Source organism: Podarcis gaigeae (assembly GCF_964106915.1).
Source record: "Podarcis gaigeae genome assembly, chromosome: 2".
In the NCBI taxonomy this organism is placed as follows: Eukaryota; Metazoa; Chordata; class Lepidosauria; order Squamata; family Lacertidae; genus Podarcis; species Podarcis gaigeae.
The window spans coordinates 117,750,806-117,772,467 of record NC_139679.1 but is presented as its reverse complement, the minus strand read 5'-3'; the positions used below and the strand labels follow the sequence as shown (position 1 = coordinate 117,772,467).

General features: G+C 48.3%; 4 protein-coding genes across 4 annotated transcripts in view; 2 read left to right on the top strand and 2 right to left on the bottom strand.

Moving 5' to 3' along the window:
* Window positions 1–21,662, bottom strand: part of LOC310837528 (uncharacterized protein) — a 331,410-nt gene that overhangs the window by 125,142 nt on the left and 184,606 nt on the right. The window lies entirely within an intron of this gene.
* Window positions 1–21,662, top strand: part of LOC310837236 (uncharacterized protein) — a 501,393-nt gene that overhangs the window by 448,143 nt on the left and 31,588 nt on the right. The gene's annotated exons all lie outside the window — the stretch shown is intronic.
* LOC310837517 (uncharacterized protein) lies at window positions 9,723–18,410 on the top strand. Its single transcript, XM_083724222.1, has 4 exons — window positions 9,723–10,231; window positions 12,687–13,517; window positions 14,982–15,111; window positions 16,600–18,410. The coding sequence occupies exons 2-4, from the start codon at window positions 12,936–12,938 to the stop codon at window positions 17,688–17,690; spliced, it is 1,803 nt and encodes a 600-aa protein (XP_083580348.1). The 5' UTR covers window positions 9,723–10,231; window positions 12,687–12,935; the 3' UTR covers window positions 17,691–18,410.
* Window positions 15,772–21,662, bottom strand: part of LOC310837786 (uncharacterized protein) — a 27,163-nt gene continuing 21,272 nt past the window's right edge. The window contains exon 3 of the transcript XR_014560617.1: window positions 15,772–15,949. The gene's annotated coding sequence lies outside the window, so the exon portion shown is untranslated. The remainder of the gene's footprint in view (window positions 15,950–21,662) is intronic.

Here is a 21,662-nt window from a genome sequence, read left to right as displayed (position 1 = left end):
CATCATCTTCAAATGCCCTCTGTAGAACCAGCCTTGCCATCTCCACACCTTGTCAGAAGTAAACCTTCTTGCCTTGAGTGGAGCTTCTGCTCAGTTAAATGTGTTTTGAGTGGATGCATTAACGTTCCTTATTCACAGGCTGGATTCTGTCTATTGGGGGCATCAAATGGGGTGTCCTCCGGATAATGCTGGAGTCCAACTCCCCTCCGACTCATCCAGCATGGCCAGGGGACACAGAGGATGGGAGTCACAGTCCGACAGCCTTCGCAAGGGGCCCCATGGCCTGTGCTGCCCCATACATTACACAGGGCACCTTCCCTTTTCTCCTCAACCCCACCCCAAATACACAGTGCTCCCCCAAGGAGCGTCATTTCGGCACCAGGGGCATCTGATTTCTCTCCTGGGATACTAACAGCTGGAACAACACATGCCTGTGGAACTGACCCCTCTCAAAGACCAGGCAGGACTCACTCTGGCTCCACTATCAGGGCCACTGACTACTGACCGGTGCAGCCTGCTCTCCTTTCCCTGTGTTTCCCATGGGGTGGTGGCACATGATGGAATAAATACACCTCCTCCCCCCGCCTAAGGGCTACCTCCCCTTGCTCCATCCCCTATGATGTTGGCCTCATTTGTGTGTCATCATAGGTTCCCTGTGAGCCTCCACTCTCACCCAGTGGAAAGACACAAAAGTGGCCCATTTGGTCCAGCGCCCAAGAGGAGCAACCCGCCTGTGCAAAACCTGCAAGGAGGACCAGAGAGCAAAAGCAGCCTTGCCCTCCCTGCAGCCTCCAGCAAACCGATCTTTACGAGCATGGGAGCCAACTTGAATAAAAATATTTTTGGCGGGGGGAGCAGACAAGCCCTAATCCCCTCCATTTTCGGCTTGGTTTTATCCCTCGGTCCCCTCCAGCACCTTCCCCTGCTCCTTGGTGGGGGCACGCACCCCTTGCCCCGGGCACTCTGAGCTGGGGCTCTGGCCCGATGCCCACCCCCACTGCTGACAGGCAACACCACGCAGCCCCTTCCACACCATCCTACGTTAAAAAAGCAGCCCTCGTTACAAATGGGAGGGGCCAAAGGCCACGCTGGGAACCCCAGGGAGAAGCTGACTGGAGTGGCCATTTTGCCTAGAATGGACAACGCCCCCCCCCCAAACACACACACACACACACAAATGTTGGCTGTGTCCCTAACACATTTCTCTTGCATTGGCAGTCAGAATGCAGAAAAAGAATGGGAGCAATAAGCATGTTCAAGAATGCTTTTTGAAGGCGCACAACACAGTGTGACTTAAAAAGACACAATGGATGAAACATCAGGGCTTAGACTGAACCCTTTTTAAAGTAGGCCATGCTGGGAATGGGCATACATAGAACTGAGCAAATGCCAATATTGCATGAGGTTGCAGAGCAGAGAATGAGAGAGAGAAACCAATAAGGGTTATTCTGTCACTGCGGCTCAGAGCTGCCTTGGGCTCTTCCGCAACTGTCCCCTAGTAACAGTCACTCCATCACTGTTTCTACCCCAAATGGTCATTATAACCTGAAGAACTAGTACTGAGCTTGTTCTTTTCCTCCTCCCTCCCCATTCCCCTTTCCTTTTATGTCACCTATTTTAGCTTGTTTTTCATTGGTCTGTGAAACTGCATTCTTATTTCACCACAAACAGATGCTTATGTTCAAAGAAAGTGGTTTGAGAAGCACATTCCCACTAAATCAAGCATTGCTGCAACCAGCAAGTTTTCAAACCGTAGTGATGCGTGGAGAAGAGAAACAGACTGCTATGACTGTCGGAAATTCAGCTTAAATTGTGGCAAGGTGTTGTGAGGAGGTGCTAGCAACCTGGGTCTCTAGTGCTGCTGAAATGGCTTATTCCCCCCTCACCCCACTTTTCATCCCCAAAACAGCTCTGTGAGGTTGACTGGTATCAGGAAGAGCAACTGGTCCAGGGGAGTCTGAATTCCTAAAGCTAAAAAGCGACTTGAACCCAACTCTCCACAAGCCCAAGTTTCTAGGCATCTGGTTGTCTCCCCCCTCTCTGCCGCCCAAAGTCAATGAAGGACGGCTGAAAAGTTATGCATTTACCTGCTTGCGCATATTGTTGTTGTTATTGTTTAGTTGTTTAGTCGTGTCCACTCTTCGAGACCCCCTGGACCAGAGCACGCCAGGCACTCCTGTCTTCCACTGCCTCCCGCAGTTTGGTCAAACTCATGCTGGTAGCTTTGAGAACACTGTCCAACCATCTCGTCCTCTGTCGTCCCCTTCTCCTTGTGCCCTCCATCTTTCCCAACATCAGGGTCTTTTCCAGGGAGTCTTCTCTTCTCATGAGGTGGCCAAAGTATTGGAGCCTCAGCTTCAGGATCTGTCCTTCCAGTGAGCACTCAGGGCTGATTTCCTTAAGAATGGATCGGTTTGATCTTCTTGCAGTCCATGGGACCCACCTTATTTTGGTGACAGTAAGTTGTTTTAAATTGCTTTTAATTACTGTCTTTAATGGTTGTAACCGGGCGGTAAAGGGCTAATTCATTGCAAGAATAAGAATACGTGGGGAGCTTTATCCTCCAAGTCACACTCCAAATTTAATTTCTTAACATGCTAAGCAACTGGGAGCTGCTTCTCTCGCCCAGTGGAGCAAGCAGTTTGCATTCTTTTCTCCATTTTCTCTCTGCTCAAATCACAAAGGTTTTGTTTTCTGGTGTTCTCTTAAGTTGCACAGATGGTCGGAGATTCTCCCACCATTGGGGCTTTAGCATGGCTCTAACACCGATCAGATGTTTGGAAGCTGTGGCTGGATGGTTACGTGGGAGCCGGTTGAAGTTAAATCCTTCGAAGACAGAGGTCCTCTGGCTGGGACGAGACGATATGGGATTGAAGGGGCAACTCCCATCTCTTGCGGGGGTGCAATTAGTGCCAGCACCGTCCGTTAAGAGTTTGGGTGTAATATTCGATAGCTCCCTCTCCACGGAGGCGCAGATTACAGCTATAACAAAGGCGGCATTTTTTCATCTCCGCCAAGCTAAGCAGTTGGCTCCTTACCTTTCTCGCCCTGACCTAGCCACTGTGATCCACGCGACGGACACTGCAACAAAAATGGATTATTGTAACTCGCTCTACGTGGGGCTGCCCTTGAGACTGACCCAGAAACTCCAGCAGGTGCAAAATGCCGCGGTGTGACTCCTTACGGGATCCTCGCTGCGAGATCACATTCACCCGGTGCTGTACCAGCTGCACTGGCTTCCGGTGGAGTACAGGATCAGGTTTAAGGTGCTGGTTTTAACCTTTAAAGCCCTATACGGCTTAGGACCCTCGTACCTACGGGACCGCCTCTCCTGGTATGCCCCACAGAGGAACTTACGGTCTTCAAATAAAAACATCCTGAAGGTTGCAGGCCTCAGGGAGGTTAGGCTGGCCTCAACTAGAGCCAGGGCTTTTTCGGCTGTGGCTCCAATCTGGTGGAACGCTCTGTCACAAGAGACTAGGGCCCTGCGGGATTTGACATCTTTCCGCAGGGCCTGTTCCACCAGGCCTTTGGTCAGGGCGCAGCCTGACTCCCTCCTTTGGCAATCTTTACAGAACTTAAGCTTATGGTTGCCATCAATTTGATTTTAATTAATTTGTATAATGGAATATTTTTAGAATGTTGCACTGTTTTATTGTTGTTAGCCGCCCTGAGCCCGGCGACAGCTGGGGAGGGCGGGATATAAATAAAATTTATTATTATTATTATTATTATTATTATTATTATTATTATTATTATTATTATTATTATTGCTCTATTGCCATCTGAAGGGGCCCTCTCGTGCAAGAAGCAACAGTGGAGTCTTATGGATCCTCCCAGTGTCCATATTTTCCAGGGACAGACCTGGATTTACTGAAGCCGTCCCAGTTTTGGATTTGATCCCAGAATGTTCCGCTTTTCCCTGGGATGTCCCTCTTTTTGTCAGAGAAATGTTGGAGGGTACGCTGGTGCTGTGTGTCCTTTGTCTCTTAACAGGGTGGGTTCTCTGGCGGGCAGCAGTTTTCCTTAGGTGCTTGTCACCACCTGCCTCAAGAACGGATCCATGCTCTCTCTCCCCTGTGTGGCTTTGCTGTGGATGCTCCAGTCTGTGCTGACCCTACAGAGCATTTCACACTCGGAACTCCAGGAAACATTGTCCCTTTCTTCTCGTCCTCTCACTGAGGATCTTGAAGGGACTGATTCCCTTCGCTGTCAACACTCGTCTAACCTTCACCTGCTGGAGAGACAAGAACATCCCCCAAAAAACAACTAATTTTCCGGTCTAGAAAAACACAAAACTAAAAAGAGAGGAAATGAATACTCCCCTTCCACCCGTTAAAAGACCTTGTAGGAAATCTCTCAAAGGGACAGAGAACACCACAGAACTGTCTGAGCTCTGGACATCTCCTTTTGTCTGCTTGTTGAATCAGACAATCTGTGACTCCAATACTCACCTGCCCTCCCGGCAGCGGGCAAGCTGAGAAGCAGAGCTCACTCCCTCAGCTCTGCTGTAACAGACCAGAGCCATCAGGCCTCTTGCTCTCACCTGCAGGCAGAAATTCCTTCAGTGGGAGAGATAGGAAGCAGGGCAAATTTCACCAGTTTCACTGCCTCTGAACTCCCTGAACAGATACATAGCAATGTTCAAAACCCTGCTTCCTACCACAGTGCTGCGAGGCGCCGGGGTGAAATCACTGAGGCAGTTTCACCCCAGCTCCGCACTGGGGATGAAACAGCTTTGCACTCCCCAGCTGAACCGCTCCCATCCTTTTCCGGCTTCCAAACAAGCTGGAGAAGCATTGGGGCTCCCTCAGCTGGGGGGCGGGAGCACTTTAACGGAATCCCCAGCTCGCCGTCACCTTGCAGAGTGGGATGGCAGATTCACTCAGTGGTATATCGCTGGTGAAACCGCCACCACTCCTCAGCTGGAGGGTATCAAGAGTGGTGATGATTTAATCCGTGATATATTGCTGAGTGAAGCCACCATTGCAGTCTGCCCCTTCTGCCAGTCCTGGGCGATGTATCGATACACCCAGGCCTACTGCTGAGGAGGATTAGACTTGATGTACAGAGAGTTGGTGGCGCTGTGGGTTAAACCACAGAGCCTAGGACTTGCCGATCAGATGGTCGGTGGTTCGAATCCCTGCAACGGGGTGGCCTCCCATTGCTCGGTCCCTGCTCCTGCCAACCTTGCAGTTTGAAAGCACGTCAAAGTGCAAGTAGATAAATAGGTACCGCTCCGGCGGGAAGGTAAACAGCATTTCCGTGCGCTGCTCTGGTTCGCCAGAAGCGGCTAAATCATGCCGGCCACATGACCACATGGTCGCTCAGAGGAGAAGATGGTGAAATGCAAACAGGGGATACAGAAAGGGCTGAACTCCTCAATGCCTTCTTTGCCTCAGTCTTCTCCGATAAAGAAAGCAATGCCCGACCTGAAGAATTTGGAGCAAATGATTCAGCAGAGGAAACACAGCCCAGAATAACTAAGGAGATAGTACAAGAATACTTGGCTAGTTTAGATGTATTCAAGTCTCCAGGGCCAGATGAACTGCATCCAAGAGTATTAAAAGAACTGGCAGATGTGATCTCAGAACCACTGGCAGTCATCTTTGAGAATTCCTGGAGAACAGGCGAAGTCCCAGCAGACTGGAGGAGGGCAAATGTTGTCCCTATTTTCAAAAAGGGGAAAAGAGAGGACCCAAATAATTACTGCCCAGTCAGTCTGACATCAATACCAGGGAAGATTCTGGAGCAGATCATTAAGCAAACAGTCTGTGAGCACCTAGAAAGGAGTGCTGTGATCACCAATAGTCAGCATGGATTTCTGAAAAATAAGTCATGTCAGACTAACCTGATCTCATTTTTTGACAGAATTACAAGCCTGGTAGATGAAGGGAACGCAGTGGATGTAGCCTACCTTGATTTCAGCAAGGCATTTGACAAGGTGCCCCATGATATTCTTGTAAAGAAGCTGGTAAAATGCGGACTTGACTATGCTACCACTCAGTGGATTTGTAACTGGCTGACTGACCGAACCCAAAGGGTGCTCATCAATGGTTCCTCTTCATCCTGGAGAAGAGTGACTAGTGGGGTGCCACAGGGTTCTGTCTTGGGCCCGGTCTTATTCAACATCTTTATCAATGACTTGGATGATGGACTCAAGGGCATCGTGATCAAATTTGCAGATGACACCAAACTGGGAGGGGTGGCTAACACCCCAGAGGGCAGGATCACACTTCAAAACGACCTTGACAGATTAGAGAACTGGGCCAAAACAAACAAGATGAATTTTAACAGGGAGAAATGTAAAGTATTGCACTTGGGCAAAAAAAATGAGAGGCACAAATACAAGATGGGTGACACCTGGCTTGAGAGCAGTAGATGTGAAAAGGATCTAGGAGTCTTGGTTGACCACAAACTTGACATGAGCCAACAGTGTGACGCGGCAGCTAAAAAAGCCAATGCAATTCTGGGCTGCATCAATAGGAGTATAGCATCTAGATCAAGGGAAGTAATAGTGCCACTGTATTCTGCTCTGGTCAGACCTCACCTGGAGTACTGTGTCCAGTTCTGGGCACCACAGTTCAAGAAGGACACTGACAAACTGGAACGGGTCCAGAGGAGGGCAACCAAAATGGTCAAAGGCCTGGAAACGATGCCTTATGAGGAATGGCTAAGGGAGCTGGGCATGTTTAGCCTGGAGAAGAGGAGGTTAAGGGGTGATATGATAGCCATGTTCAAATATATAAAAGGATGTCACATAGAGGAGGGAGAAATGTTGTTTTCTGCTGCTCCAGAGAAGCGGACACGGAGCAATGGTTCCAAACTACAAGAAAAAAGATACCACCTAAACATTAGGAAGAACTTCCTGACAGTGAGAGCTGTTCGACAGTGGAATTTGCTGCCAAGGAGTGTGGTGGAGTCTCCTTCTTTGGAGGTCTTTAAGCAGAGGCTTGACGACCATATATCAGGAGTACTCTGATGGCGTTGCCTGCTTGGCAGGGGGTTGGACTCGATGGCCCTTGTGGTCTCTTCCAACTCTATGATTCTATGATTCTATGACCTGGAAGCTGTACGCCGGCTCCCTCGGCCAGTAAAGCAAGATGAGCGCCGCAACCCCAGAGTCAACCACGACCTAATGGTCAGGGGTCCCTTTACCTTTTAAAAGAGAGTTTGTAGAATCCAGACACAAGACTTACCCAGCAAACCGGCTTCTTCTTCATCTCTTTCCTGCTTGATCTCCGTGGCCAGCAGCCTCTGGTCAGTGTCTGATGCAGCCTGTCAATCCGCCGTGGAGAAGTTCACTGCTGCCTGGTCCTGAAATGGTGCTGACACCTGAAATAGCAACATGGAGTCGCTTTTGAGATGGCAGGGACAGGCCTTAGGAGGGTTGAGCTCTACCGGCAACATTATGATCCTACACCAGTCTACTGAGAAGTAGACTCCTGAGTCTGTGGAAGCAGACATACCCCAAGTCAACCCTGCAGGTACCACAGAGACCCATCTTATCCCAGTCAGCATCTGTATTGAATCAAATCTGCACTTTGGACTATGCTGAAATGGCGAAACTGACCGGAAAGCTCAGGAACCAAGAAGACAAAAACTTCAAGAAATAATGGGTGGGAAATATAATTTATTTAGGAGACCACTGTAAGCAGATGAAAACATTAGCAGGATTTTAATATCGCTTGTAATGTAACTAACACTTTGGACAATATGGCCAGATACAAAAATTAGATTATGGAATAATATGCAATTGAAAATGTTCACAATAAGACCCATGGAAGGGATGGTGGGAAGTCTTGAGATTCAGTGAAATCTCTATATACGGATGTGCATTTGTTATAAATTTATATTTGCAAAACCAAATAAAAACGATTTTGGATCAAATCCACACTTTCCTTTTAAAGCCCTCTTATGCCACTTTAAAGGTATGCGAGTGGCGCTGTGGTTTAAACCACAGAGCCTAGGATTTGCTGATCAGAAGGTCAGCGGTTCAAATCCCCGCGACAGGGTGAGCTCCCATTGCTCGGTCCCTGCTCCTGCCAACCTAGCAGTTCGAAAGCACCTCAAAGTGCAAGTAGATAAATAGGTACCGCTCTGGCGGGAAAGTAAACGGTGTTTCCGTGTGCTGCTCTGGTTCACCAGAAGCGGCTTAGTCATGCTGGCCACATGACCCAGAAGCTGTACGCCGGCTCCCTTGGCCAGTAAAGCGAGATGAGCTCCGCAATCCCAGAGTCGGCCACGACTGGACCTAATCATCAGAGGTCCCTTTACCTTTACCTTTATGCCACTTTAAACTTTTCCCCTCCTAAAGCTACAACTCTCAGAGCAGATTAATAATCAAAGCCTCTTTCCAGGGAACTCTGGGAATTGTAGCTCTGCAAGGGGGATAAAGGCTGTTTCTTAACTACTCTCAGCACCTTTAACAAACTACAGCTCCCAGGATTCCTTGGGGGAAAGCCATGACTGTTTGAAGTGGGATAAGGATGCTTTAAATATATAATGCAGATGGGAGTTTCACACATACCGACCGACAGCCTCACCTCTTTCACTTGCCTCTGGGTCTCCTGCTGCACCCGAAGGAACTGCTACACTCGGCCAGGGCCACCGCCTGGGAGCAGATCTCCAGGCTGCACTCCCTCACCCTGCTCTGGATCTCTGGCGGAAGGACGGTCAGGAACTGCTCCAGGACCAGCAGCTCCAGGATCTGCTCCTTGGTGTGCCGCTCCACTTTCAGCCAGTGGGAGCAAAGCTCCTGGAGTTGGCTGTAGGCCCCTCTGGGCCCCTCGGCCTCCTGGTAGCAGAAGCGCCTAAGGCGCTGGCGCTGCATTTCCCTCCTCAAGGCGTCCTTGCGCAAGATGGCTGCCTTCACTTACCCATAATCCTCTCTGTCTCCGGTCTCCAGCCATTGAATGGCCCGCTCCTTTGTAATGACATCTATAATGGATCTGAACCTATATGTACAGTACTGTATTAATTCAGAATTTAAATAACATAAAGACGCAGGGATGAAAAATTTGTATGAGTCACCCCATAACAGAGGCCTGTTTTATCCTTTTCCTTATACAATCAGTCCTCTTGAACAAGTTGCACAACTGCAGGATGTATTTATAATGACTGAGTTGGATGAATAAATGTTTTTTTTTTTAAAAAAAAATCTTAATCATTATTCAGGGATTATTTAACAGCTTCATTCACGGATTGTGGCATCACATGGGGGAGAGCCTGGCAAGCCCATCGGTGGCACAGTGTGGGTGCCACGACAACCCACGGGTGCCACCCTGGAGAAGCCAGAGGGAGGCGATAATACAGTGGTACCTTGGGGTTAAGAACTTAATTCGTTCTGGAGGTCTGTACTTAACCTGAAACTGTTCTTAACCTGAAGCACCACTTTAGATAATGGGGCCTCCCGCTGCCGCTGGGCCGCTGGAGCACGATTTCTGTTCTCATCCTGAAGCAAAGTTCTTAACCTAAGGTTAAGAATTTCTGGGTTAGCGGAGTCTGTAACTTGAAGCGTATGTAACCTGAAGCGTATGTAACCCGAGGTACCACTGTACTGAGCTAGGGAGAGCAATGGCCTTATGGGGTTCAAGGCAGCACCCAGCATTTGTTGCACAAGATTTAATCTGGTTTAATCTTCAGAAATGACAGCTTAAAGGATCCCAGGCTAAAGCTATGTAGGTGCAGCAGACAAAGGAGCTCTGGCTAACCTTAATTTCCTTTGGTGAAGCTGGTCAGGTTTTCTCATGACACCCCCTGCGAAAGCAATGAGGAGAACTGCAGGGCTCAAGTGCCAGCCAGCTTTAAACCTATGTGAAAGCATTTATAAACCACTTAATTTCTTATTCTGGTTTTTTTTTATCTCTTAAACGGTGCACAATATAAAATCAATAAACCACAGCATTAATAACACAACACAAATGGTGTGAAAGCATATGAAAACAAGGAAAAATTCAGGGAATTCCTCTCTTTTTTTAAGAATCTGTGGCTAGCCACCTTCCCTGGAAGGAGTTAAAACCAATAAGAAGCTCTGGTTGCCAGAGAGGACTGAAAGGGGGACTTTAAATAGTGCAAAGTCCCTTCCGGTTCTCCTTCCTTCACCCCCCCTCCTCCTCCCCACCCCCTACTCTATGCCCGGGATCATCTACCTTTTGAATTTTTGTACCTTCAGCCCTTGAGTTAATGTGATGCTGTCTTAAGAAGTCTTTGCAGCAGGTCTCAAGTGCAGGTAATTAAAAAAAAAAATATTATTATTTTTAAAGGCTTGGGTGGGGGTGGGAGTGCCCTGTTCATTCTTGCAGGTGGGGAGGAGGAGAAAGAAAAGAAATTAGGACCCCACCCTCAACTCAGGCGGTTCCCCTCTGGCGGATTTCTGAAAAGGCGTTTTGGTGTTAAAAACTTAGCAAGGCGAGAGAAAGCGCAGCTGGAATGACTGCAATGGGTCCTAGTAAGGAGACATAAGGGAAAAAATATAGATACACACACGGGGAGGGGGGCTTTTGTTGCACTAAGGGGGTGGGAGACCCCATTCCTTACTAGATCAAGGGTGATGAGGAGAAATTCAAAAGCAGTTTATGGCAAGGGTACAACCACAGACTTCAAGATCCCTAGCTGCATTCAAACTATACATCTAAAGCACATTTTCTCCACCCCCATCCCTGAAACCTTGGAATAGTAGTTTGTTAAGGGTACTGAGAAATGTAATTCTATGGAGGGGTGTTAAACTACAGTTCCCAGGATTATTTGTGGTTGTGTGTGTGTGTGCTTTAAATGTTCCAGAGGTCTGTTCTTAACCTGAAACTGTTCTTAACCTGAAGCACCACTTTAGCTAATGGGGCCTCCTGCTGCTGCCGCACCGCCGGAGCCTGATTTCTGTTCTCATCCTGAAGCAAAGTTCTTAACCTAAAGCACTATTTCTGAGCATTCATCCCAATTCATTTCCAATTCAAAGAGCATTCATTTGAAGGTTAGATGATGTTGCATCAAAGCGGGAAGTGGGTTCAGCTGTAATTTTGCAACCTGAATTTACCAGTATGCACCTCGGGTTACATACACTTCAGGTTACAGACTCCGCTAACCCAGAAATAGTACCTCGGGTTAAGAACTTTGCTTCAGGATGAGAACAGAAATTGCACGGCTGTGGCATGGTGGCAGCGGGAGGCCCCATTAGCTAAAGTGGTGCTTCAGGTTAAGAACAGTTTCAGGTTAAGAATGGACCTCCGGAACGAATCAAGTACTTAACCCGAGGTTCTGCTGTACAGTGGTGCCCCGCAAGACGAATGCCTCGCAAGACGAAAAACCCGCTAGACGAAAGGGTTTTCCGTTTTCGAGGCGCTTCGCAAGACGAATTTCCCTATGGGCTTGCTTCGCAAGACGAAAACATCTTGCGAGTCTTGCGATTTTTTTTCGCTCCCCCCCCTTTTCTAAGCAGCTAATAGCCGCTTTGCCACTAATAGCGCTAAGCCGCTAATAGGGGTGCTTCGCAAGACGAAAAAACCGCTAGACGAAGAGACTTGCGGAACGGATTCTTTTCGTCTTGTGAGGCACCACTGTATGTGATTAGAAGCCACCTGCTTCCTTGGTGCTGTTTCAGAGCTGTGGAAAGGGAACTGACAGGTAATCCTGGTACCGATTTCTGAGGATTGCCCCCCCCCCCATGGACTTCCACTGTGCGGCTTAAGTTTTATCACCTTTTTTGCCAGTGAAACCGATGCTGGGTTGCCAGGTCACGTGACCGAGCTGAACAAGTTTATGATCAGAGTAAGTTCCCCAGAGTAAGTCCATCAGATTGCCCTGTTTCTTCTGGGTCTACGCTGGCATGAGCCCCGACTAAGATGGGATGGGAGACTTATGTCTGGCTGAGCCAGAAATCCGCTGGAGCCTCAGCCGCTCAGCCCAGCAGATCTGAGCACAGGATTGTGCCCTGATTCAATAAAATTCTGTTCACAAGATCAGAAGCACTAGAATGAAAGTTGAAAGCTTAGGTAATAAATGTTGGAAATGTAAAGAAAAAGCAGGAACGTTTTATCACATCTGGTGGAAATGTAAAAAAGTGAAAAACTTCTGGGAAATTATTTATAATGAGATGAAAAAAATGTTGAAATATACATTTATTAAGAAACCAGAAGCATTTTTACTTGGCATTGTAGGAGATGATATAAATAGAAAGGATTGTAAGTTATTTTTATATACAATGACTGCAGCAAGAATACTACTGGCACAAAACTGGAAGCAAGAATGATTACTGATAAAAGAAGAATGGAGGATGAAACTGATGGACTATGCAGAATTAGATAAACTAACAGGAAGGATTTGAAACCTGTGGGACCAGAGATTCTCAGAGGACTGGAGTAAATTTATGGACTATTTGAAAAGTAATTGTGGGATGAACAGATTACGCTAGTAGGTTTGCAAGAAGTTTTGTAAGGTGAATTATTAGAAATATTGCAAAAAAAAAAGATCATGAGAAGAATTATTAGTTAAAGATATCTAACGGTAATATGAAATTAAGAAATGCATAAGTGATAAGTACAGAAATCATCAGAGGTGTTGACGGAAGTCCCAAAAAAATTGTATAAGATGAGAAGTGCTGTTGTATGAATGTTAATTAATATGTTAAAAATTAATAAAAATGTATAAATAAAAAGAAAGTTGAAAGCTTAGTTTCTTTCCCTTTCCGACAGGAATAGGAGGAAATCCTTCAAATTTCCGGAAGAAGATGTGGAGTACAAAGAGCCCTTCAGGCTGTTTGGAGTAGTCCTTTGGCGACATCGCCTACACACTGAAAACGCGTGGCAGAATATATTTCTGCGGCATTTGCAGAAAACAGTTGGCATGCACTGAAATCCTGCAGGAGGCAGAATTATTTGCTCTCTCCTTGCCCTGCGGTCCGAGGCTGCGCTGGAGCAAAGGGGCCGGATCCCGAGGTGAAAATGGAGGAGCAGGAATCGGCAAGCCCGGAGCTGGAGACGGGATCGGGGAGAGCAGGAGGACCCCCTGGCATCCTTCAAGCGGGGACCCTCCTCACGCAGAGTCCCAGAGAGGTGGCACCTCCTCAACGCATGAAAGAGGAGCCGGAAGAGGGCCTGTCGTCTCAGCGCTGGGAAGCCCAGTGGCAAGAGTTCCTCAAGGCCGTGCAATGCCCTCAGCCTGGATGGGGGAGCCCGCTTCTCCTTCCACATCCTGCGCCAGCAGGCCGCACAACAGCTCCTCTGCTCCCTGGCAGCTTGGAAGGACGGCTTCAAAGCTTCAGGCATTTCTCCTACCAGGAAGCCGCAGGCCCACGGGAGACATACAGTCGGCTGCGGGAGCTTTGCTACCAGTGGCTGAAGCCCGAGAGGCACACCAAGGAGCAGATCCTGGAGCTGGTCATCCTGGAGCAGTTCCTGGCTGTCCTTCCCCAGGAAATCCGGAGCCGGGTGATGGAACAAGGCCCAGAGAGCTGTATCCAGGCTGTGACTCTGGCAGAGAGCTTACTGCCGAGACGGGAAGAAGGAGAGCAGCGGAGAAAGCAGGTGAGCCCCTTCCGGCGATGGGATGTCCCCGTTAGTGTCCCCCTTCTGCATGAAAAGCAGGCGTTCTAGTGCTGAGCTACGGCCCTTCTTTTGTTTGTTTTAATTTATTTAATCAATTTTCTATACAAACATCAACCGCAAAAGACACGTACCGCATTTTTGCTCTATAAGATGCACCTGACCACAAGACGCACCTAGTTTTTAGAGGAGGAAAACAAGAGTAAAAAAATTCTGAATCAAATGTTGTACTAAACTACAGTGGTACCTCTGGTTACGTACATAATTCGTTCCGGAGGTCCGTTCTTAACCTGAAACTGTTCTTGAGCTGAAGCACCACTTTAGCTAATGGGGCCTCCTGCTGCCGCCGTGCCGCCAGAGCACGATTTCTGTTCTCATCCTGAAGCAAAGTTCTTAACTACCTGACTTTTAGAAGACATTGGAAGGCAGCCCTGTTTAGGGAAGTTTTTAATGTTTTATGTTTTATCGTGTTTTTAATATTCTGTAGGGAGCCACCCAGAGTGGCTGGGAAAACCCAGTCAGATGGGCAGGAAATTATTATTATTATTATTATTATTATTATTATTATTATTATTAATATTAATAATAATAATAATAATAATTTGTACCCCCGCCCATGTGGCTGGGTTTCCCCAGCCACTCTGGGCGACTTCCAACAAAGATTAAAAGATTTAAAATAAATTAAAATGTCACACATTAAAAAACTCCCTAAACAGGCTGACTTCAGATGTCTTCTAAATGTCAGGTAGTTGTTTATCTCTTTGACATCTGGTGGGAGGGTGTTCCACAGGGCGGGCGCCACTTCCGAGAAGGCCCTCTGCCTGGTTCCCTGTAGCTTTGCTTCTTGCAATGAGGGAACCACCAAAAGGCCTTCGGCGCTGGACCTCAGCATCCGGGCAGAACGATGGTAATATACTGTATTTTTTGCCCTATAGGGCGCACCGCCCATAGGGCGCACCTAGTTTGGGGGGGGGGGAATAAAGGAAAAAGTATATATTTCCCCCCCATGCTTCCCCCGAGCTTCCCCCGACTCCAGCCGCCAGAACAGGCTGCTATCCGCAAGCCATGGGAGCCCGGCGGGAACTCCCGCTGGGCTCCCAAGGCTTGCAGATATCTGCCTGAAGCCTGGGGCGTGCTCCGCTGCGCTCCCCGGGTTTTGGGCTGCAGGCTGCTGTCCGCAAGACTTGGGAGCCCGGCGGGAAGTTGTGTCAGGCTCCCAAGGCTTGCGGATAGCTTCAGCGAAGGCCTGCATTCGCCCCATAGGACGCACACACATTTCCCCTTCATTTTTGGAGGGGGAAAAGTGCGTCCTATAGGGCGAAAAATACGGTAATATATGTAATAAATAATAATATAAGTAAAAAATTGTTGTTGTTGTTGTTGTTGTTGTTGTTGTTGTTGTTGTTGTTGTGCTACCTCAACTAAAACGTCCACTATTGTTTCCAGGGGACAGAGAGGCTGATCCAGGAAGTGTCTGCAAATATCCCAGTGGAAGATGACGCTGTGCTGGAAATCACACAGAGGCCGGTGTGCAGAGAGGTCAAGCAAGAAGTCAAGGAGGATGTCTGCTCGCTTGGTAAGTGAAAGCAGCCCATGGATTTTAGTTGCGGCTGTGGGGTGTTCAGTGGTGCTCTGTCTCCTGCTTGTGGGTTTCCCGTGGGGGCATCTGGGTGGCCACTGTCAGAACAGGATGCTGGACTAGAGGGGTCATTGGCCTGATCCATCAGGACTACTTTTAAGCTCTTAAAAGTAAAGGGACCCCTGACCATTAGGTCCAGTCGTGGCCGACTCTGGGGTTGCGGCGCTCATCTCGCTTTAGTGGCCGAGGGAGCTGGCGCACAGCTTCTGGGTCATGTGGCCAGCATGACTAAGGCACTTCTGGCAAACCAGAGCAGCACACGGAAACGCCCTTTACCTTCCCGCCAGAGCGGTACCTATTTATCTACTTGCACTTGAACGTGCTTTCGAACTGCTAGGTTGGCAGGAGCAGGGACCAAGCAACGGGATCTCACCCCGTCGTCGGATTCGAACCGCCGACCTTCTAATCGGCAAGTCCTAGGCTCTGTGGTTTAACCCACAGCGCCACCCGCTTAAGCTCTTAACAACTAATAAATCAGGACAATGTTTGGACAGTCCATTATAAATCCACTACTAAGGCACTAACCTACCTCACAGAATTGTTGTAAAGATAAAATATGGAGAAAGAAAACCATATACAGTGGTACCTCTGGGTTAAGAACTTAATTCGTTCTGGAGGTTCGTTCTTAACCTGAAACTGTTCTTAACCTAAGGTACCACTTTAGCTAATGGGGCCTCCCGCTGCCGCTGCTGTGCAATTTCTGTTCTCATCCTGAAGCAAAGTTCTTAACCCGAGGTACTATTTCTGGGTTAGCGGAGTCTGTAACCTGAAGCATCTGTAATCCAAGGTACCACTGTATGCCACCTTGAGCTCCTTGGAGGAAAAGATGGAATATGAATGCAATCAATCAATCAATCAATAATATTATTTATTGAATTTATACACCGCCCTATACCCGGAGGTCTCAGGGCAGTTCACGAAAAGGATCACCATATATAAAATAAAAATAAAAGCAATAACCCAATAATACATACACCCCGCCCCCAAAAGAGCCACTTTTTAAAAGGGTATAGGATGTTGATTAGGTCAACCAAAGGCCTGGTTATAAAGGAACGTTTTTGCCTGCTGCCTAAAGCTGTATAATGAACTCTCCCCTGGGGGAGAGCATTCCACAGACACAGAACCACTGCAGAGAAGGCCCTGTTCTCGTGTTGCCACCCTCCGAACCACTCAAGAAGGAGGCACACGAAGGAGGGCCTCAGATCCCAGGGTCTGGGTAGGTTTATATGGAAAGAGGCGGTCCTTGAGGTATTGCAGTTCTGTTCTATTTAAGGCTTTCTAGGTCAAAACCAGCACTTTGAATTGGGCCAGGAAACTAATTGGTAGCCAGCGTAGTCGGACCAGGATCAGTATAATATGCTCAAAGCGTCTTGCTCCGGTGAGCAACCTGGCCGTAAACTAATCCGCCTTGTCTCTTGATTTCAGGAGCTGACAAATGGCCTGGTAAGGATGAGAGGGAGCCACATGGAGTGTTGATGGAAGTTGCTGATCATCAGGCAGTGGACGAAGACGATGGGGACGTGGATGGGCCAGAGTGGGAGCAAGGGAACAAAGTGGAGGAATGGCCAAACAAATCCATTGCTTATGAAGGCGGCCACTTCCACGAAATCACAGTGCATCAGAGAATCCACAGCAGGAAAAGGAGGAACAAGTGCGACGTGTGTGGGAAGGTGTTCAGAGACGAAGCTTACCTTAATAAGCACCAGAGAACCCACACCGGGGAGAAACCCTATGAATGCTCAGACTGTGGAAAGAGCTTCCGTTGGAGTTCAGACTTCTACAGGCACCAGAGAACCCACACGGGAGAAAAACCATACAAATGTTCCAACTGTGGGAAAAGTTTTCGCCGGAGCTCTAACCTCCATAGGCACCAGAGAACCCACACAGGGGAGAAATCATACAAATGTTCAGAGTGCGGCAAAAGTTTCCGATGCAGCTCAGGCCTGATTAGCCACAGGCGAACCCATTCCGGGGAGAAACCCTACGAATGTTCAGACTGTGGGAAAAGCTTCCGGCTGAGTTCAAACCTTATCAGCCACAAGAGAACCCACACCGGAGAGAAACCCTATGAGTGCCCTGATTGTGAGAAATGCTTCCGTCGGAGCTCGCACCTAAATACCCACAAGAGAATCCATACGGGGCAGAAACCCTATAAATGCTCAGATTGTTCCAAAACCTTTTCGGACCGATCCAACCTTCTCAGCCACCTGAGAATCCACACCGGGCAAAAGCCGTACACGTGCTCGGATTGTACCAAGACGTTTTCCAATAAATCTAACCTTCTCAGCCATCAGAGAATCCACTCAGGAGAGAAGCCGTATGAATGCTTAGACTGTGGGAAAAGTTTCAGCGTGTGCCAGTACCTGACCAGGCACCAGAGGAGACACACGACAGAGAAGCTGCACGAGTGTGTGGATTGTGGGAAGAGGTTCAGTCAGAGCCAGTATCTTATCCGCCATCAAAAGCATTCACACAGGAGGACAATGGGAGTTTGCACCGTAATAGACATACAATGAACTTTACACGAGATGGGAACATTATCAATACTTGAATTGTCGGAAGAGATTGAACCTCAACACGAATCTTAATAAACACCAGAGATTCTACACAGAACTGGAAATCCTACAAATCTGTGTCACAGGGTAGTCTTCTTTTCAGGCAACTCATATTCCTAATAGAGAATTCCCCGCCTTCCAGATCTCTACGTACAGCTAGCTAGAGAGAAAGATAAGCTTCTAAACACACAGCGCAGGGCTGTTGTCCACATGGTTAGTGTTTCATGGTTAGTGTTTCATGTAGCCCATTTGCCCCACTGGGTACTGGAAAATCAGCCCTAGAAAGAATAGGTAGCTAGGCTCACCTTTTGGCAGTTGAAGCCTTAAAGCAGGGATGAGGAACCTGTGGTCCTTCATCTGCCGCTGGGCTCCCATCTCCCATCATGGTCCACCGGCCAGGAGTTGCAGTCCATCAACATCTGGAGGGCTTCTGGATCCCATCCTTGCCTTACGGCAGGCATGTCCAACTCCTAAGAGACTGCGGTCTACTCCCACTATTAAAAAGTTGTTGAGCTTTTGGGGGTGGGGTGGGATCACACAATCGACAAGGGACGCCCCACGGTCGACCAGTAGATCTTGATTGACCGGTTAGATGTATATTTTTGTTTGTTTGTGGTTGTTGTTGTTTGTTTTAGTTTTATTTTTGTTGAAAATTTAATAAAATATTATTTTTTTAAAAGGAATGCAGGAATTATGTCCCATCTGCCATTTCCCTCACAGAATTGCACGGCCGGCCCACCCATGAGGCAAGGTGAGCTGATTGCTTCAGACAGCAGGATCCACAGGCGCAGCTGATCCAGCCTCCATCATGCACTGCTACCTCGGTGACAGCGATGGCTGAGGCACATTCCTTGGAGAACAAATCTTCTGCCTCCTTGGCAGCCGTCTGTGGCGGTCACACAGGGCCCCTGGACGTTTGACGGTCTATTGACCCTGTGCCACTACTGTAATTGCTTTCTTCTCTGCCACCAACCCGTTTCTCCTCACGGGGACACACGGAATCCAGTCAGTTGTTAACGTTAACAAATAATCAAGTTTATTTTTAGGCATGAACAAGCTTACGGTTTCACTTAATTTTTCTTGTCAGTTTCTTAATCTTAGTTCCATAACTGTCCTATGCGTTCCTAACAACTTCAAACTGATTGTCCCAACTATCTATCTGACTCCACCTAACAATTCCTCTCATTCTCTCACCACACAACTCGACCAACCCAGACTTATAACCTCCCTCCTCCTCCTTCAACTCCCAACACTCCACTGACTTTCACACAACTCCCACTCTCACTCTAACTCCTCCTATCAGTTTCTACTTGCCAATCACATCACACTCATTTTAACCCTTTCCTTATGACCCACCTAGGAGGCACATGTCACACCGTCCCACAGTGCTGCCTCTACTGTGGCCTCTTGGAATAGGAGGTGCTGCTAGACTCCTCCCTAGGGCGGAAATGGCTGGGGGACCTCCTGGGATCTGCACCCACCTAGTGTGATTCATAGTGGTCCCCCCCCCCCCCGAATAGCCTTTGATTCCCATTTCAACCATAAGGAAAGGTCGATTTGATTCCGTTCTTGTTCCTGATGGAGATCGCCACTCACCCTTTCTTCCCTGGCAGCGAGGGGAGACACCAAATTTGTAGTTCACCTCAGGCGCCAAAATGTCTTTAGCTTGCCCTGCAGAGCTGCAATTTGCAGGGTGGTTTAAGAGTCAGTCACCCTCCTCAGGCAACTCTGAGAACTGGAGCTTAGTGAGGGGAGTAGGGGTTCTCCAACAACTCTGCCTCCTTCACTGCAGCTCCCAGGAGTTTTCCGGGGAAAGCCACGGATGTTTAAAGTGGTATCGGCGTGCTCTGAATGTAAGCACAGATTGGGGTCACACACAGAGACATTTGAAGGCTCCATTCAAGGTTGGAGACGAAACCTGAGATGGGCCATCTGGGGCAGAGATAGGGTGGCGCAGAGAGCAGGAGATCGTTCATGCGGGAGCTTCAAAGAACTCTGCCCCCAAAACCATCTGATTTATAGCTAACTAGCTTGGTGGCGCTGTGGGTTAAAGCCTCAGCGCCTAGGACTTGCCGATCGAAAGGTCGGCGGTTCGAATCCCTGCGGCGGGGTGCGCTCCCGCTGCTCGGTCCCAGCGCCTGCCAACCTAGCAGTTCGAAAGCACCTCCGGGTGCAAGTAGATAAATAGGGACCGCTTACCAGCGGGAAGGTAAACGGTGTTTCCGTGTGCGGCTCTGGCTCGCCAGATGCAGCTTTGTCACGCTGGCCACGTGACCTGGAAGTGTCTTCGGACAGCGCTGGCCCCTGGCCTCTTGAGTGAGATGGGCGCACAGCCCCAGAGTCTGTCAAGACTGGCCCGTACGGGCAGGGGTACCTTTACCTTTACCTTTACCTAGCTTGTTCACCTACATGCCTTGCCCAGCGAGCTATGTGCAGATTATTGATCAGCTAGCCACCTCTTCCCATGCCACAGGTTCTCCAAACAATGTCTAACATCAAAAAAGGTCATTATCACTTCCTTCCAACAGATTAAAGGCTGTTCAAGAGATAGAGGAGGGGAGCAAACAGAGACAGGAAGGAATGACCATGCTAGATCAACTAACACCTCAAAATATAATTGTCTTCCGGATAGATCACCCATTAACCAAATGCATCAGGCCTATGAGCATTTTGTCTTTCATCCAGGCTGGTGCACATTTTGTGAAATGGAAGCTCTCTCTCCCAGGCTGCACTATCCTTGGAAGGCTGGGTTACGATATGAATGCAATGCAGCTGCAAAGTGCTAGCTTGAAAAGTAAACATGATGGGAATGTTGGGACTGCCCGTGGGAAACAGAGGGACAGTCAATTCACAGTGCGAAGCACCGGAATTAGCTCAGAGTGTAATATGAGCTCTTCCGTTTATTCCTGTCCAGGAAGTGTTTGCCACTAGACTGCTGGAGCTTGAAGAGAGCAGTCATGTTTTTTGTAATGCTGCAAAGACAGAAATAAAGGCATGTAAATACGTTTCTGTCTATCTCTTTCCCCTGCCCGGGTGGGGGGCAGGAAAGAGGGGGGGGTGTTCTTCTCACGCTGAGAAGGATCGCCTATCGAGACCTAGCCTGGATCTTGCTGGGGAATGCAGCCAGGGAGGTAGGTCAACAGGAGATCAAGCCGGGTGCCTGGGAGAGTTGCCAGTTTCTCCTGATATGGGCTTGATTTCCGACAGGGTGAACCTGTGGCCTTTCAAATGGTGCTGGACTCCAACTCCCATCATCCCTGGCCATTGGCCATGCTGGTTGGGGCTGATAGGAGTTGGAGTCCAACCAAACCAGTGGAAAACCACAGGTTTCCCCCTCCCTGTAATGTTTAATTTTGTGTCAACCATGTACAACCACGATCCCTTACTTGAATAAATACGCTCTTGTGTAGTTTGAAGTGCTGGGGGAAATTCAGGGTGGAATGGTCCGTTTGGAAACAGGACAAAGGCCTGCATCTTTAAAGAAATCTGCTTCATAATTCCTATACAATACTCAAAAGGAGTTTATTCTGCGGTAACCCAGAACTCATCTGGAGTCAGTCTTTTGGCTACCACACTTTTAAGGAGGATGAAGACAAATTGGAAGAAGCTCAGAAGACAATGAGGATGCTTGAGCGATTTGGAAACAAGCTCTGTGAGGAAAAGACTGAGGGATAGCATCTCCCCTATATATGTGAAGAGGGCAAAAACTTGTGCCACATCTGCAACATACATTTAAAGCACTATCATATCACACTAACTATCATGGCTTCCCCCAAAGAATCCTGGCAAGTGGTGTTTGTTCGGTGTGTCGAGAATTGTTAGGAAAACCCTCATTTCTGTGAGGGAAATAGGGATTTATCTCACACACAAGATGGCACTGTCACCGGAAATCGCCCCCCCCCTCATTTACACATGTACCGCATAAGCACACAC